Below are 17,116 nucleotides of genomic sequence, written 5' to 3'. Positions count from 1 at the left end.
TCTAGTGAATTTTTTGACGTGGGCTCTAATTTGATTGTTTAGAGCCTCGGCATTGTATAAACTTTTTCCTATCTTGATTCCATCGATGATATCCCATCTCGAGTTCACATTGATCAAGGCTGATAACTGAATTATCGGTAGAGATTAGGGGTGGCAATGGACCTAGACCTGACCCAGGTATACCTGAATGGGTCCGGTATGGGTACAACATTTGGACTTGGTGGGTCAGATCCGGGTCTAAAACCTGGACCTAAACAGTATTTGGGTCCGGAATCGGTTGGACCCGACCCGTACCCGTAAACTGTTAGAGATAAAATACTTCAAGCCCTATTCGTTTGTGCATATTAAAGATCGTATACAATAAGAATTCATAACCATTTTTAGCTAATAAACGACAAATAAGACGGTTTGAAATCTAATGGTGGGCTATGACTTTGTTGCCAATAATTTGCGTATATAATGGTAAAGAAAAGGCAAAAAAAAAAAAAAACGAAACTCATAGTGAGGGTGGCAATGGACCCGACAAGACCCGGGACCTAACGAGACCCGGAACCCGATTGGTCAGGTCTAGGTCCAAAACCTAGACCCGAATGCATTCGGGTCTGGTCTGGGTCCAGGTCCAAGTCCAGCCGGACCCGACCCATTCTCCACCCGTGGTCACCCCTAGTTAAGATCCCATCATGGGTTCATATCCCCAAAAACTAAAATATGGCTTAAATCTTTAATATCCAAAGTCCAATGCGATGTTGGACACTAAAGATATTACATGGGGGCAATTTGGGAAATAAAAAAAGAGGTGTCAAGGTCTTTAGGATAAAGTTATCAAGTGGCTATCTGAGGTAGAGATAACTTGGATTAAAAAATTAGGGAAAAAAGAGATATACGCAAAAAATAAAAAAAAGCGACAATTACGTAAATATCTATCTTAGTTTCCGCTATTATTAAAATATCGAATACTTTTCATTATTATTTATATGTCCGTTTTTTGGACTTCATAATAATTTTTTTAAAAAAGATGAAACAACCTATTTTCGGTTTTTTAAAAACTGAAATCACACCAATTTCGATATTTGAAATACCTAAAAATTTTAATTTTTAATTGTTAAATAACTAAAAATATAAAATTTTCAATTCTTAAATGACCAATTTTTTTTTTTTCTTGTTGGTACTTTGAATATTCTCTATCCACCTCTCTCTCTACATTATACAAGGATTTTTTTTTGTCCTTGGTTCCTCTGTGTATTTTAAACTTCCCTTGCTTTTTGCTACATCACATATGATCTCTACTCATTTTTAGTCATTTTTGTAATTAGAGAGTTTGTAGCATGTGATCGAGATTCTTATATGAATTTAGTTGAAAGCATTGGCCAATTCCTCTCACAAGTAATATTTTAATGGCGAGGTCTATCCCTTTACACCATGATTAGATAAGCAGAGCTTTTAGCAACTTTGAAAATTCGACTGCCCTCTGCTCATCATGCTCAAATTTTATGCTCTTTGCTTTCTTTCTCATCACGCCCAATTTTTATGCTCTCCTCTCTCTCTCCTCTACAATTTTCGACCCTCCTATACTCCCTCTCTCTCAGCTCAAACCCTACTACTTCTCTCTTTCACTAAGAACCTCATAAAAAACCCAACTTCACAAAATGGCAGAAAAAAAGTAAGGGCCGCAAGAAAATCACAGCCAAATCTTTCAGTTTCTTGGGAAGTCTCGAATTTGAAGTCAATAACTTTTGTTTTTTAAAAAAATAACATAGAAATCAATAAGTTTTGTTTTTAAAAGAAATAGCACAGAAATCAATAACTTTTGTTTTTAAAAGAAATGCAAAGAAATCATCGGAGTACAAAAAAACCTCTTGGAATAGAGAAGAAAAAAGAAAGGGTAAGAAGAGGAGAGAGAAACCTTCAATATATGAACGTTTCTAAAGTGTACAATCAGAAGTTTCATCTTTCTGTTCACGTTATGTCGAGTTTTAAAAAGAGAAGGAAGAATGATCCATTTTGTGTATTTTCTCTCTCTAGATTCCGGTTTCTTTTTACCCTTTTTTTTTAAAAAAAAATCGGTTCTTCAAAACCGAAATTTGCCTCAAAATGGGTAGTTTCGTGTTTCTTTAAAAAATTGTTATGAAGTCCAAAAAACTGGCATATCAGTAATAACATAAAGTATTCGGTATTTTATTAATAATGAATACCAAAACGAATGTTTACATAATTTTTCCAACAAAAAAAATTAGTCATTTTTTTAAGAAGAAGCTTTCTATGCTTTCCCTACCACATAAAACTTATATACTTCCCCTTATCCAACCGTCCATTTTGAATGGAAGGCTAAGATTGTCCCAATCACAATGTCACGTCGCTACACTATTTTATTATTATTATTTTTTTTTTTATGAACTATTTTAACACCAAATTTTGAACGTCCAATCCTCTATTAAACTCGCACTAGCAAAAAATATAAAAAATATACTTTCAATAAAATAAACTGACCAAAATACCCCCTAAAAGTTTCAAGGAGTATTTTGGCCATTATATTTTATCGAAAACTCATTTTTAATATTTTTTATAGGTGCTCCCCAATGAGAAGATGGCACGTACCAAATTTCAAATTCATACAATTTGTATAAAAAAATTAAAAATAAAATACTTTAAGACATCAAATTTTATATCAAACGGTGAGTGACTATCTTGATCAAAGTTGAACGGCTGGATGGTAGGGACAGCATAGATCTTTTATAGGAAGTATAGAACTACATATGCACCTCAAAGTATGGAACTACAAATGTACCTCAAAGTATAGAACTACAGATGCACCTCAAAAGTCTATGGGTAAAAGTTGTTTTAATATTGAAAAACCCTTTAATTGATCATCTCGACATCGAGAGGTATGACTGTGAAAGAAAAAAAAAGATTTTGAGCCTCAGAAATGGCATACCTTACCACACATTATCTAGACCGTTCATTTTCAAGATTTTCATATGTTTATAGATCCACTTGATTTTAATTTATTTTTGGAGTTTAAAACTTTATATTAGATTTGAAAATAGATTTTAAGATAATCGTACGAATATTTTACATCAAAATTACATGCATGATAAAATTTGAAGGTGCGCCTTAAATGGATTGTTTAAGGTTGCGAGCTTATGGAAACCTTACCCTTTTTTAAGAGCAATAATTAAGGGAGATATTTGTGTGAACTTTCTCCCAAAATTGAAGTATTATAATAAAATAAAAGCACGTTACTGAAATTTAAGTAGTAGTATTACATATAAGAAGAGAGGCGGCGGTTATGACACCCTCCTCCCTAAAATGGCGGCAAGCTCATCTCGGGACCTTCCGCAAGGTACTCTCTCGACCTCCCTCACTCTCTCTCTCTCTCTCTCTCTCTCTCTCTCTCTCTCTCTCTATGGACCTCCCTCACTCTATTCTCTCTCTCTCTCTCTCTATGGACTTCCCCCAACACTCTCTCTCTCTCTCTCTCTCTGGTACCCTGTGTCCGTAATTACTCAACAAAGTATTTAAATAAGGAGGACGCTCCTCTATTTTGCGAGTGAACCCTATAATTTTCAGGACAATTTCAGTGCAGTCCTTGATTTTGTGGGAAACACCCTTTTATTATTGTTTCTAAGCTATGAGCACCTTGCTAATGTAGCTCGTCATGTTCAGATACAAGTGGATTTGATCAGAAACCCGAAAATTGGGAATTTAACAGGTGGGCGCTGAATTGATGAAGGGTTGATAATTTGACCACCCCGGGATTTGGAGGACCCTTTTTCTTGGGTTGATTTTTGTTTTTTAATGCACAATTCACGTCTTATTTTAATTATCATTTAGTTGTTCAGCACTCTTCTTTGTTAATCTAGAGTTCCAAGTAAGGTAAAAGCGCTTTGCTTATAGTCTAGTTCAGTAACTAGTATTGATCCATAATTGTCTTGCCAAGTGGTTGAAAATTCGGTGACCCAACTCAGAATCATCTGAGTTGCCTTGGACCTGGGGTTTACCTGATCCCGGAAGGACACAAACTGGAAAATCACATGGGTTGTGCAGAACAGGGCGGTTTTGCTGTATTGTTACCATACTGTTCACTGTAGGGACCATTTTCTTTCATAATTTCTTAATACTTAGGGTTTTGTGTAAGTTAGAAATGATGGAGTCCGTAATACAAATTCATTGAACCACAAATGACAATGTTTTAATTATAGGCAATAATCATTATTAATTGGTTGCCTGGACAATGTGGTTGAAACTAGTTAAGATAGTGTCATAGACCGAGTAATGTGTTGTTCATGAGTTTTTTTACTTTGTTTTTTTTTTAATGTTCAGTATTACATTGTATTCGGATAGAGAAAGATGGTGTTTGATTTGGAATGAGAGATACAGCTGTGATTGCTATTTGCTTGTTACTGCATGTTTTAGAAAAAGTTTTTGGTGGTTTTTGGCAGTTTCCAGTGAAGAAGGTGACATAAAAGTAGGGGGAGAATCAAGCCTAAGCATGGATGAAGAAATTTTGATCCCTGGGCTTTCTAATGATGTTGCAATTCTCTGTCTTGTGAGATTGTCAAGAGCTGTTATCCCTATTGCACGTTCAGTTTGTTCTGCTTGGAAGCAATTGCTCGATAGTGATGAATACCCATTGCTTCGTAAAGAGGTGATCTGTTTTTAATTCCTCAATGATTATTTTTAAGACAAACTCATTAGAAGCATGCAATTGGACAGGAAAAGAATGAGTTTGTCGGTTTTTTGTCGATCCTTTGGTCACAAAGTAATCGGCGTTAGTCAACAAGTGAAGTCTAGCCATTCATGAGCATATAGTGAATAAGCCAATATGCACCGAAAATGAATGTGTTTTAGGAAAAGAATCTAATCTTTTTAGTTCCTGGATCCCCTTATATTCTTAGTTTCTCACATTTGTTGGTTTTGTTTATAATATTGGTCTTCAGTTGTACGGTAGCTGTGCTTTAGAGATGACTGGTGTCGCTTATGTTTAAACATTAAAACTGTTGTGTGATAAGTACTCAGGAAAAGAGTGGCGGAATGAATAGTCTGCTTCCCTGTCTGTCTCTGTTTATATTTGGATGGACAATTCTTGTGTTAATTATCCATCTGGCTACCTTCAGTACTGTATTATCAGATTCTATAGAACATGCTATTCATGGCACAATTAGTAATAATAGTTTAGTCAACAGAACCTCGTTGAATCAATATATGTGATCAGTTCTCTTATCTTTTTAAGATGAACAAATGACGATTTATAGGGTTAACAGCCTGATCATATGCCCACGGTCCGATATATGCTATTATTGAACAACTGCTATCTTGTACTTCGTTAGAAATCTGTGTTTTTACGACTTTAATTCTATTACTCCCTAGTCATTGAAACATTTCCCTTATTTACTCAGGCAGGGAAAGCAGAAGGCTGGATCTATGTTTTGCCCGAGCACCCAAGTGGAAACATTTTTAAAGCTTTTAACCCTAAATTAAATAAATGGTATGATTTACCTCGATTACCCGGATTTGGAGATGGTAGTGAATCATTGGCCAGCAGTTGGGAGGGCTTCTCTTGTGTTGCTGTTGAGGATATGTTGTTTATCATGGGTGGCATCTATCGATATCCAGATTCTAGAACAGGTTGGCAAAACTTCTTTCTCAATACTATGCATGATAAAGTGGTCTTTGGTTAAGCGCTGTTTATCGTATTTGCACTAATTGGATGTTTTATTGAAGACTATGAACGATTGTTGTCTTTCAGTATTTGCATCTGGTGATTAATGAATTCTCTGTAGTTAAAGTCTCTATCAAAAAATGTTTGAAGAAGAACTAAACCTGGAAATTTTTTCGCTTCAGAGGTTGTTTTTGCTGTTAATTTTTCAAATGAAGATGGTCATTTTAGCCTCAAATTGTGTACATGTGTTGTAATTGGTGTCATTATGGACAATTTCGTTATTTTTTATGTTACCCATCCATACGAGTACTTTAATATATGGGAAGGCCAATGTGGAGACTGACTGTTTTTTTGCTGTTTGACATGTCATTTGTTCTGTGCAAAATTCTTTTGATCCCCTGCATAGTGTTTGCTGTATTCGTTCTTTTGGTTTTCAGGAAAATATTATGACACTGCTTGTAGCACCTGCATACACGCTTGAAATATTGGGCAGCTGTCTAGAAGAATGGACTGTATGCTATAGTTATTGAAAGTATGGTGTTGGATACTTGGACCTGTGAGCCATTGTTCTTCTTACAAGACACTGCATACTTTAAGCTTCAAAGTGGACAGTGGCTCATCTCTGTTGGTACACATTGATGGACAACACAGGGTCTGAATGCCCAACACTGTAATTGCAGCGGAGTATGTGATATATTCTCTAGGCATAATTTATCATTTAGACAGTATTTTAAAAAATCGAATCGATTGGTTGAACCGGCGATCACCCGGACTGGTCCAGATTCGCGATCTTGAATGGTGAATTGGCAGCAGATCGAGATGATCATCATCATCAGAGCCTTTGCGCAACTATATGGGATTGGCTACATGAATCCTAGTCCACTATTGTGCTCTATCAAAGGCCATACCCTTAGTGAGGTCAGATGTCCCCATGTCTTTTCTCACTACTTTCAACCATGTCTTTTTGGGCCTGCCTCTTACCCTGTTTTAGCTTCCCACTTGAACCAACTCACACCTCCTAACAGATGTTGTATTGGTTCTGTGCTATAAAATGGTCAGCTCAGCTAAGTGAACTTCCTCTCATGGCAACAGATCGGGAAATGATAAAAAATAGAAAGTAATGGGCATCGGATGGTTCTAGTTCGTTCGAGAACCAGATGGCCCACCCACTGGAACTGATTCAAATTTGCGGTTCCCAATGAAGATCGTCGTGTTTTTAACCCTGTGTAAGAAAATGAATTTGAATATCATGCGGCTACCTGAACTAGTTACTTCTTCTATTACTGGCTACTTGACCTTGTCTAGTATTTAAAGCATCATATCAAGTTCACACCCATTTAGTACAATAGCAATAATGATAATACCGACAATAATAATGTTTGGTAAGCACCTAATGAGATTCAAAGTTTTTGGAGCGCCCAGACAATCTACTTAGGTGCTCCAAGCACTGTATCTATAACTTCCTTTACTTTTTTTCCTCTTTCTTTGGTTGTTCTTACTCAATCAGGTGTACTTATCATTCCATAAGTTCATCATAATCATCATTATCTATGCCTTATCCCAATTATTATTCCATGTGCTACCTAGTGAAAAAAATGTACAAGAAAATAAAAGTTAACAAGACTTGTTGTCTTTGGCAGGTGTGGTCACTGGAATCATGAAAATATATCACTCTCGATTAAATAAGTGGTTGGAAGGTGTGAGCATGATGACCCCACGGAGTTGGTTTGCTGCTGCATCTATCGGTAAACGAATATATGTTGCAGGTGGCCAAGGAAGGACGGGGTTTCTTTCCACTTGTGAGTTTTATGACGTCGAAATGAATGCTTGGTTCACTGCCCCAAACATGGCTTGCGTGAGGTCTAGTTGTCGTGGAATTGCCTATGAGGGACGTTTTTGGGTGTTGGGAGGAGAGTTTGAGAGGCATCAACATGGGCTGCGGCCAGTTAAGGGTTCAGCTGAGGTTTATGATGCGAAGTCTGGGAAATGGGTTTTAGTTCGTGAGATGTGTGTGGACATTCACAAGGTAAAAGGAGCAAGTCTTTTTGTTATCACTTTGTTCCCTTTAATCTTTGGATTTCTTTGCTTCTGTCAGTGGTTTGCATTCATCACCCATGCATGTGTGCTTGTTACTCTGTAATGGAAGAATTATACCTTTTTAGTGTTGAGAAAGCTCAATTTTGGTTTTCCATCATTGAGTTCGTCTTAAATGATGTACTTCGTTACATTATGTGTGAAGCATAAAATGGGTATTGCGAACTTCTGAAGATATTGTTTACGCTTTCTCAAATAAATAGTGTATTAAACTTGATTCAATACTTCAATTTTATGGGATTTTATACTATGAGACCATTTATCTTTGTTACAAGGAGGTTAATTACTGCTAGCCATCAGTTGCCAAATTGGATGGCTTGGGGTGTATCATGAATGAAGCTCAAGAAATTTCTTTTGAACTTGCAGTCTAGTCAGTGACACTCAAGAGTGATTGTGATCCTTGTACTAAAAGTAAATGGTCTCTATGTATACTTTCTCCTATTTTATTGAGGTTGTTAAGCATGATTTCATGTGTCAGACATATTGATATTCATATACAATTGAAGAATATATTATCTGTTTTTGAAAATGGTCGGGATGATTATTTCTCGTTTAGCCATAATGGCTGTGAGTGTAACCAGTGTTCGAAAAAATGGATTCGGCAGCTTCGGCAGCCCGTCTAGGAAGTTGGGGGTTCTGCACTCCAAAGATGGTGTTTGAGGTGTAAAGTTGAAAATTAAAAAACATAATTTGTGTCCTTTGCGTCATGCAAATTTCTGTTTTAAATTTGAAATTGAAATACTAAGAGTCTCAAACTATAAAAGATCAATATTCCCATATCCCAAAATCAATATTCTGCATTATCATGAGATTTTTATTATGATTGGCTCGCCCAGTGTTAACAAAATGCCATTAATCACAAACCAAAATCCACTCTTGAATATGGGTCAGAAATCCGAACATAAACTTGGAAAAAGGTGATGGCATAGCAGCTTGTGGACACTTGAAGAGTACTTGTGCATCCTACACTGATTCAGATTGAACCTAGCCTCATCTATTTTTAATTATTTATTTAGAAATTATATTTATTGAGCTCTAAAGTAATTTTTATAAGGGGAACCAAATAAAAATAATAAAAATATTTTCAACAAAAGAAATATTGACCGAAGTGCATTTTGGGGTATTTTTCAATCATTTTTTGTTTAATTTATTGTATTATTTTTATTTAGTTCCCCTTACAAATGGTAATTTACACCATAAATTTCTTGTAAGGACAATATTGAGATAACATAAAAAAAGAAGAGAAACTAGATTTTAGCCATTCAATTTGAACCGTTGGAAGGGTGTTTCTTGTCACGCCCCAAAAAAAGGTTAAGCATTGTTCCTCGAAGGCTTGTACACTATGTACATAGACCCATTTTTTTATTACTTGGGCCTGGAAGGTTCTAGAGAACTCTAGGGCATTCATGAGGGTTCTAGTGGGTTTTTAGATGAGTCTCAAGGGGCTGGGCTTTGTAGAATGCTCTAGAACTTTGTATGGGCTAGAAGGTTCCTAGCCATCGGATGTGTGCCATGTGGATGTATCTAGACCGCCGGTTGTTAGGCTTTGAGCCTATATAAGGGGGAGGACCACTCATTTGTATAACACCTCAGAAGAGTGAGGAATACTTGGACCTCATAAGCATTCTTGTATATTCTAAGCCAACTTGTGTGTCCCTCTCTTGTGTGTTTGCATGGCTACTCTCCTTGTGTGTGGTGCATATATGTGGGTGAAGCTAGTGTGTGTGGGTGGTGTGCACTAGGGCCGTGACATTGTGCACCCTTCGAACCATCCACATGAATTGGGTGGGAGACTTTTGCAACAACAAAAGACAAGAAAAAAAAGAAAAAGAAAAAAACTAAACCCAACATTCATATAAATCAACAATCTAAACTAAAGATTTAAATATACCAACCTTTCAAGATGTAATAACTCTTGGCTCGAATCAGTGATCTTTGGTTGTCAAAAGTCTTCTTTCACAACCACTTCAATCGACAAAAAGCATAGGATTGAAACTTTTCGGTTACGCAAGAAATCGTAAAGTTCTGGAAAAAACAATCGATCTTGAAAAAAGTCTTAACACATCTTGATTTTTTGAGTTTTTTCTCTTTTTAAAGCAAGGATACTTGGCTTTAGGGGCTTTTGCTTAAAGAGGTGGAAAATGATCTAAAATGCCCTTGGCAGAGGTCATTTTTCTGCCCTCCCGCAAGGCTTGAGGCGCCACCTAGGCACCTAGACTGATGCGGGTGCCCAAGCACCTCGACTCCCCATGTAGGCCAGTTCGCTTCACTTAGGCCTAGGCAGCCTGCCTAATCGGCCTGGCAGCTGAATCTTAGAACACTAAGTGTAACATGAATCAGCGAGGATTTAACAGAACCTTCTGGATTTCTTGAATCATGGGGCTGACAAGTTTCAATGATTTTCTGGTAATTTTGGATGATAAATCCTTTGAGAAATTTCAACTCTAAAATTCAACTTACCTCTGAGTTTCAATAAATGGTATTAGCTTATTGGGAATCTTGCCTATAATTTAGATAATTCAGCCACCACCATTTGCGAAAAAACATTTTTTCCCTTCCTTTTCCCCAAAATTATTGAATTGTCCATGCCTGAACCCCGAGATCAATTGTACAATTTATGTCTTATGACTATAGGCTTAGTTCCCTGCTGATTTTCCTTTTCTATTTCTATTATGTTCTGCATTGAAGGTTCCATGGCCGTGTACTATCCAAGAAGGAAAATTACTGACTCTTTATCGAGACCGTATCATGTCCTATGATGTGGACCAAAACAGGTGGGAAGACATGGGGAAAACTTGGGCTTCAATGCCTTATGGTACAGCATTTGAGAGTGTGGGTGGTTGTGTTTTTGGCATCGGTGGCCTCGCCTTCATAGCATCGAGACCAATGATGAGCAAGAACCTAAGCTCAGTTCACTCCTCGAATCTTAGTCGATCCGGGCTCTGTTCTGTTACATGGAAAAAATGTGCAGACATACCTGGAGCTTCAGGTACCATTCTTGCTTCTTGTGTTTTGTATTTGTAACTTTGCTTTACCCTTTTTCCTGGTTCTTCAATTCGAACGAGGGGGCATGGCCCCTCAGCTTAGTGATTATGGCTTGGGGGGGTGGATTTGGGTTTAAAGCCTAACTTAGGCACCCTCTCTCTGACATGAAGTTAAATGAACAATGAATGAAGGACAGGATAGATGCTTTTGTTTTTCTTCACCTCTTGTATGAAATATTATCTAATCCTTCATGTTGTACTCATCTATAGTTTTTTTACGAACTGCGTTCCTTTGATTTCTGTTTCCTAGAAGCATGGTTGAATTTTATGCATTTGAAATGGCTCCAAGTTTTCTATTCAGCTTAATTAGACATTACATCTTCACCATCACCGTTTCCCTGTCTCGGGGATATTCTATCCCCCTAGTTGTCTTATTCTGTACCGTGATTCTTCATTTTTACAAAGCCCTGTTACATGCACTATTGTTATGTTGCAGGGCATCATCACCATCCATTTCACAGATGCACTAACAAGTTGGTTAGGAGTATGGAAAAATGTATTCGGTGAGTCGGCCAACTCATGTGTCCAACTTGGTTTTTGAAGGATTTATGACTTGAAACACATCCTAAATCACTGTAAATCCATTTTCACTTTAAATCCATGGATTTGGAGCTCCATAATGTAGATCTAGTGATTTTTGAAGAACTAAAATGAACAGTCCAAGAAAAAAATATAAAATAAATTATTTTTAATGCTCAAAGTGCCTTTTAAAAAAGAATAAAAAAATTCATGATCTTTATGGTCTAGACGTTCGTTCTCTTGTAAACTTTTGGATTCAAAATCACTCCAAAAAGGATTTTGGGAGGGTGTACTCACTGTATCATGCGCATCCCCGTCTGTACCAAAATCTTGGCCCACTTGTATTGCACCATCTTACATGCTTCCTCATTTACGTGGTACTCAATAAAAGGGTTAGGGTTTAGGTGTGTTTTATTTGCATCTACATCCCAAAATGCATGTTGGAGATGGATTGAAGAACTGGGTCTTATCGTCTCTACCACTGCAATTATGGATTTGGAAAGAGAAAATTGAATTTTGAGCCTCAAAAATAGCCCTAGTCCTATGTTTTCTTTTGAGCGTTCATTTTTATTATTAAAAAAACATCAACAATACGTTTATGGTCTCCAAATCCCTGCATATGAGGCATAAATGCATTTGTAACTACTTAGTATGCGTATTAGATCCTTGAACCACGTGGGACATATGAGTTCTCTGACCCATTTAGAAGATGATGTATTCTTAAACTTGAGAGGAATGATGTATTTTCGGTTGCGGTTACATGAAGGCAGCGCATTTGTAACTATTCAGTATGCGTATTAGATCCTTGAACCCTTAAAACCAGGTGGGACATGACTCACATACATAGAACTTTAGTGCATTTGTAACTATTTAGTATGCTTATTAGATCCTTGAACCCTTTAAAACCAGGTGGGACATGACTCACATACATAGAACTTTTGCCCAAAAGATCTTGTATTTTTAACCTTGAGAGGAATGATGTATTTTCGGATGCGGTTACATCTTTACTTGTGTGATTTAATCCAAACGTTGTCAAAATTTGACCCTTGAGAGGAATGATGTATTTTCGGATGCGGTTACATCTTTACTTGTGTGATTTAATCCAAACGTTGTCAAAATTTGATACGCCTTTTAAGAGAACCTGAAATTTATTCCGTTCAACTAAAATGGACGATGTTACAATAAAGGCAGCTATCTTTTTTTATTTTTTTGTGTAGGTTAGGTTGATGGTGTTCTACACCGTTCATTTCATTTTAGTTGGATGTTGGGATTTATCCGAACGTTGTCAAATTTTGATACGCCTTTTAAGAAAATATGAAATTTATTCCGTTCCAACTAAAAATTAACTTATTGTTGCTCAACCAGATTACATCCATCCGCATTGAAGCAGTGCCCTATTTGAGATTCAGCTTGATTCTTCAAAATGATAAACCTAAACTGCTGCAAAAAAATGTGAAATTTATTCGGTTCAACTAAAATGGACGATCTAGGTTGCAAGAACAAAATGATAATCCTAAAATGTGAAATTTATTCCGTTCAATTAAAATGGACGATCTAGGGCAGTGCCCTATTTGCCTGATTATTCAAAATGATACTCCTAAAATGCTGATACTGCAAAGATTTATTTGAGATTCAGCCAGATTATTCAAAATGATAATCCTAAAATGCTGATACTGCACAGATCTATTTGAGATTCAGCCTGATTATTCAAATACTGCAAAGATGTGCAAGTACAAGCGTCAAAAACACATTAAACCATTTTATGATAGAGATCTTGCAAAGATGAGCAAGTGGAAGTGTCAAAGACGAACCACTACACTTTATAATAGATATCATGAGCCTAACTCACGGAGGCTTGCTTATGGAAGTTTTTCGAAATTCTTATTTCTGAACTATCAATATTTTTGTTATTGCGTCCTATTACTCCTTTTTTTAAATTTATTTTTTTACCAAATAGGACTCTACCCTGATTGGCTAGTGATGAATTCGGGATACCCCAGAATTTAGTACCATATGTTTGTAGGACACCTTTTAATGCGGTATGGGTCTATCCCAAGGAGAGAGTAGGAAAGAAACAGGTTGAGATAGATAAAGAGAGGTTAGGGAGAGAAAGGTTACATGGAGCCTATGTTATAGACAGATGGGTTGAGAGAGAAACATTGACAGAGTGAGTGAGAGGGAGAGAGGTTACATAAACGGTTTGAGAGAGAGAGATTATTAGTACGAGTTGATCAAAATAGAAATAAAAATACAAAAAAATCATATAAATCAAAGGGACATCAGTAAGAGTTGATCAAATTAGAAATAAAAATAAAAAAAATTTATATAAATGAAAGGGTAAGTACAAGGTCAATAGGTTAAACACAAAAAATATGTATAAATCAAAGGGCAAGTAAAAGGTCATTATGTTTTCATTACGTACATGAATTTGAATGACCAAAAAGACTATGAGGAGAATCTGAGTGTGCATGAATTTGAGTGACCAAAAAGAATATGAGGAGAATCTGAGGGACCAAAAAGATGATCCTGTAGTTCTCAATTTCATGGAATGTGTTGATTTCATGGAATGCATGTAGTTATCAATTCTCAATTCAATGGAATGTGTTGATTTCAAGGAATGCATGTAGTTATCCATGGAATGTGTTGATTTCATGGAATGCATGTAGTTATCAATTCTCAATTCCACGAAATGTTTTGATTTCATGGAATGCATATAGTTATCCATGGAATGCGTTGATTTCATGGAATGCATGTAGTTATCAATACCATGGAATGGGTTGAGTGGATCAATGGAGGGTTGATTTCATGTAATGTATGAGGGTTAATTTGTCGAGTGGATGTGTTGATTTCATAGAATGCATGTAATAATGAATTCCATGGAATGTGTTGAGTGGATCAGTGGAGTGTTGCATGTAGTTATCAATTCCATGGAATGTGTTGGAGTGGATGAATGGAGGGTTGATTTCATGGAATGTATGAGGGTTAATTTCATGGAATGCGTTGAGTCAATGGAAAGTGAGGGTTGATTCCATGGAATGGGTTGAATGGAATGTGAGGGTTGATTCCATGAAATGGGTTGAGTCAATGGAATGTGAGGGTTGATTCCATGGAATGGGTTGGGTTGGGTTGGGTTGAGATGAGTCAAATGGAATGTGAGGGTTACATTCCTTGGAATGCGTTGAGATGAGCTTCTGGAGGACCGCCCTTCAATAACCCGTAGTTATCAATTCTTTAGAATTCCTTGGAATATTGAGTTACTACTTAATAATTAGAGAAAAAAGTTTAATTATTAGTTAATAATTAGAAAAAATAAAAAGAAAAAGGAAAAGGTTGCCTGTAAATTTTACGGCTCCTGCTTGTAATTTGGGGCTTAGAATTTATAGCATTCATCTCTGCATAGAATAATCAATTATATATAAAGCATGATTATTGACTATTCTAACTTATACTAAGTGCATTTTTCATAGAATATCAAACAAATGTAGAATTTTATTATTTCGAAAAAGAATTTCCATTTGGCAACTATCTAGGTTAAACAAAGTTTCAATTATATATATATATGGAAAATGCTGAGATTAACTCACTAACTCATATGAACGTATGAGCCCAACGGTTCAAATTGAATCTGGGCCGATCTGACGGTCACAATCTCATTTCGTGTTTGAATTTTATTTTATTTTTATACAAATCCAAATAACTTGAAATTTTAGGCTAAAAAAAATATTTTAAAAATAATTCACAATAAATAAATTGACCAAAGTATCATTGAAACTTTTCAAGGATATTATGGTCAATTTATTTCTTGCAAATTATTTTTTTGATATTTTTATTAGATTATCCTATTTTCGAAGAACACACGTTTAAAATTTCAAGTTATTTGGATTTGTAGAAAAAAAAATTAAAATTAAAATACGAAATGAGGTCGTGACCGTTAGATCGACCCATATTCAATCTGAGCAATTGGGATCATATGAAATCATATGTTCATGTGAGCTAGTGGGCTAAAATGCTGAGATTAGCCCACTAGCTCATATGAACATATGAGCCCAACGGCCAAATTGAATTTGGCCGATCTGACGGTCACAACCTCATCCGTATTTTAATTTTAATTTTTTTTCTAAAAATCCAAATAATTTAAAATTTTATGAATGTATTTTTCTCATCAAGGTGCTCTTAAAAAAATATTTTAAAAATAATTCGTAAAAAATAAATTGATCAAAATACCCCGGAAACATTTCAGGGGTATTTTGGTCAATGTATTTTTTGCAAATTAGTTTTTTGATATTTTTATTAGATTCTTCTATTTTTGAATAATATAGTCTAAAATTTCAAATTATTTGGATTCGTAGAAAACAAATTAAAAATCAAATACGAAATGAGATCGTGACCGTCAGATCGGCCCAGATTCAATCTGAGCCGTTGGGCTCATATGAACATATATGTTCATATGAGCTAGTGGGCTTATCTCAGTATTTTCCATATAAGGAGTGATTTCATATAATGGTTGTATAGTGATACAATGAAACAACCTTAAAAAAAAATATGCTACAGCCATTTGTTTAACCCTAATTTTTAAATAACTCTTTTCAATCTAATGAACAATTATACAAAAGCAAAATTTGAAAACATGCCCCAGAAAATGCTTTTTGAACCCAATTAATATAAACCATCCATTTTAGTGAGATGCTTAGATCTAGATCTTAGAAGGATTTTTTTTTTTTATATAGTTTTAATATCATTAAATTAACAATGTTAAAAAGGAAAATTTTGATTTTGAATTCATAAATGCCTAAATCTTAAAATTCACCAAATAGACGGTCCAGATTCATTATTGGAGGACATTTATTTCAACCATATCTAGAGGCAAATTGAATTTTTCTTTTTTGAATTTTAGGAACCAACATGCTATGGTGTCTTTCTAGGGCTTTTATCATTGTCGCATGCACAATGTATTGCTTAGTCCAGGAAAAATCGAACTCGAATGGTTAACCAGATATGGGGCCAAAAGTGGCTCCAAAAGCCTAACCGGTAAACCGGTCGGTTCAACCAACCTAACCGGGTAATTCTTGGGCGGTCAAAAAAATGTTAATAAAATACAAAATAAAATGTAATAAAATATGAGAAGTATTTTTAAAGAATGATTAAAGAAAGCCCATATGTTGAAAATTAATGAAAAAAAAAGATTTTAAAGAATCTATTTGTGCTCAAGGGTATTTTTGATATTCTCAAAAAAGATAGGAGACGAAAACCTTTTTCAATATTTGCCAAAATGATAAAAATATTTAGAAATACATTCCAAACAAAATCCCTTATTTTTGGCATTTTATATAATTTTTTTTAAAAAAATAAAATACCGGACCAGTTCACCAAAACCAAAACCGGCCCATGGCTGCTTTCAATTTAACCGGGCAATTAGAATTTGAACCGCCCAATTTTTCCTGCATTGGTTCAGCTTGGAAATATCTATTTTGACAGTGATGAATAATGAATATGCATTGCTTCGTAAAGAGGTAATCCTATTTTTCAGTTATATCTTTTTAATATTGATCTTCTAAGTCTTCTTTGTGTAGTCACAACTCATTAGGCCAATTCCTAAGAATTATTTAGCAAAAATTCAAGAAGTATACAGGTTTTGTTCTAAAGTCGGTGAGATATGAATAGTAATTCTAGTGAAAAATGAAAAATAGGTAATTGAGAAATTGATCAATTTATGGGCTAGTAACTAACCTAGTTTCTAACTAAAAAAAAAAAAGATAATGACCTTACCGCCTATCAGTGTCAAAGGCAGTACTTCCATTTG

At 35.5% G+C, this 17,116-nt stretch overlaps 1 protein-coding gene across 2 annotated transcripts; it reads left to right on the top strand.

Annotated features, from left to right (window-relative positions):
* Window positions 1-3,207: 3,207 nt before the first annotated feature.
* On the top strand, window positions 3,208-12,323 carry LOC18440784 (F-box/kelch-repeat protein At1g16250). 2 transcript variants are annotated; one of them, XM_088847713.1, is made up of 7 exons: window positions 3,259-3,340; window positions 3,664-3,709; window positions 4,440-4,645; window positions 5,397-5,625; window positions 7,300-7,685; window positions 10,442-10,742; window positions 11,234-12,323. In XM_088847713.1, exons 1-7 carry the CDS (start codon window positions 3,287-3,289, stop codon window positions 11,302-11,304), a joined length of 1,293 nt encoding a protein of 430 aa, XP_088703839.1. In that variant the 5' UTR covers window positions 3,259-3,286; the 3' UTR covers window positions 11,305-12,323. The 2 variants fall into 2 exon arrangements, with proteins under 2 accessions (XP_006850985.2, XP_088703839.1); XM_006850922.4 differs by lacking the exon at window positions 3,664-3,709 and having other exon boundaries at window positions 3,208-3,340.
* Window positions 12,324-17,116: the final 4,793 nt, after the last annotated feature.

Source organism: Amborella trichopoda, chromosome 1, assembly GCF_054954075.1.
Source record: "Amborella trichopoda isolate Santa Cruz 75 chromosome 1, AtrichopodaSantaCruz75HAP2 v2.0, whole genome shotgun sequence".
NCBI lineage: Eukaryota > Viridiplantae > Streptophyta > Magnoliopsida > Amborellales > Amborellaceae > Amborella > Amborella trichopoda.
This window is presented reverse-complemented; position numbering and strand designations above follow the sequence as displayed.

Bases quoted from the DNA above. Each gene is read 5' to 3' on its own strand.
- LOC18440784 (XM_088847713.1), top strand. From the start codon at position 3,287: ATGACACCCTCCTCCCTAAAATGGCGGCAAGCTCATCTCGGGACCTTC. The intron at 5,626-7,299 runs GTTGGCAAAACT...TGTCTTTGGCAG, and splicing joins ATATCCAGATTCTAGAACAG to GTGTGGTCACTGGAATCATG. The intron at 10,743-11,233 runs GTACCATTCTTG...GTTATGTTGCAG, and splicing joins AGACATACCTGGAGCTTCAG to GGCATCATCACCATCCATTT.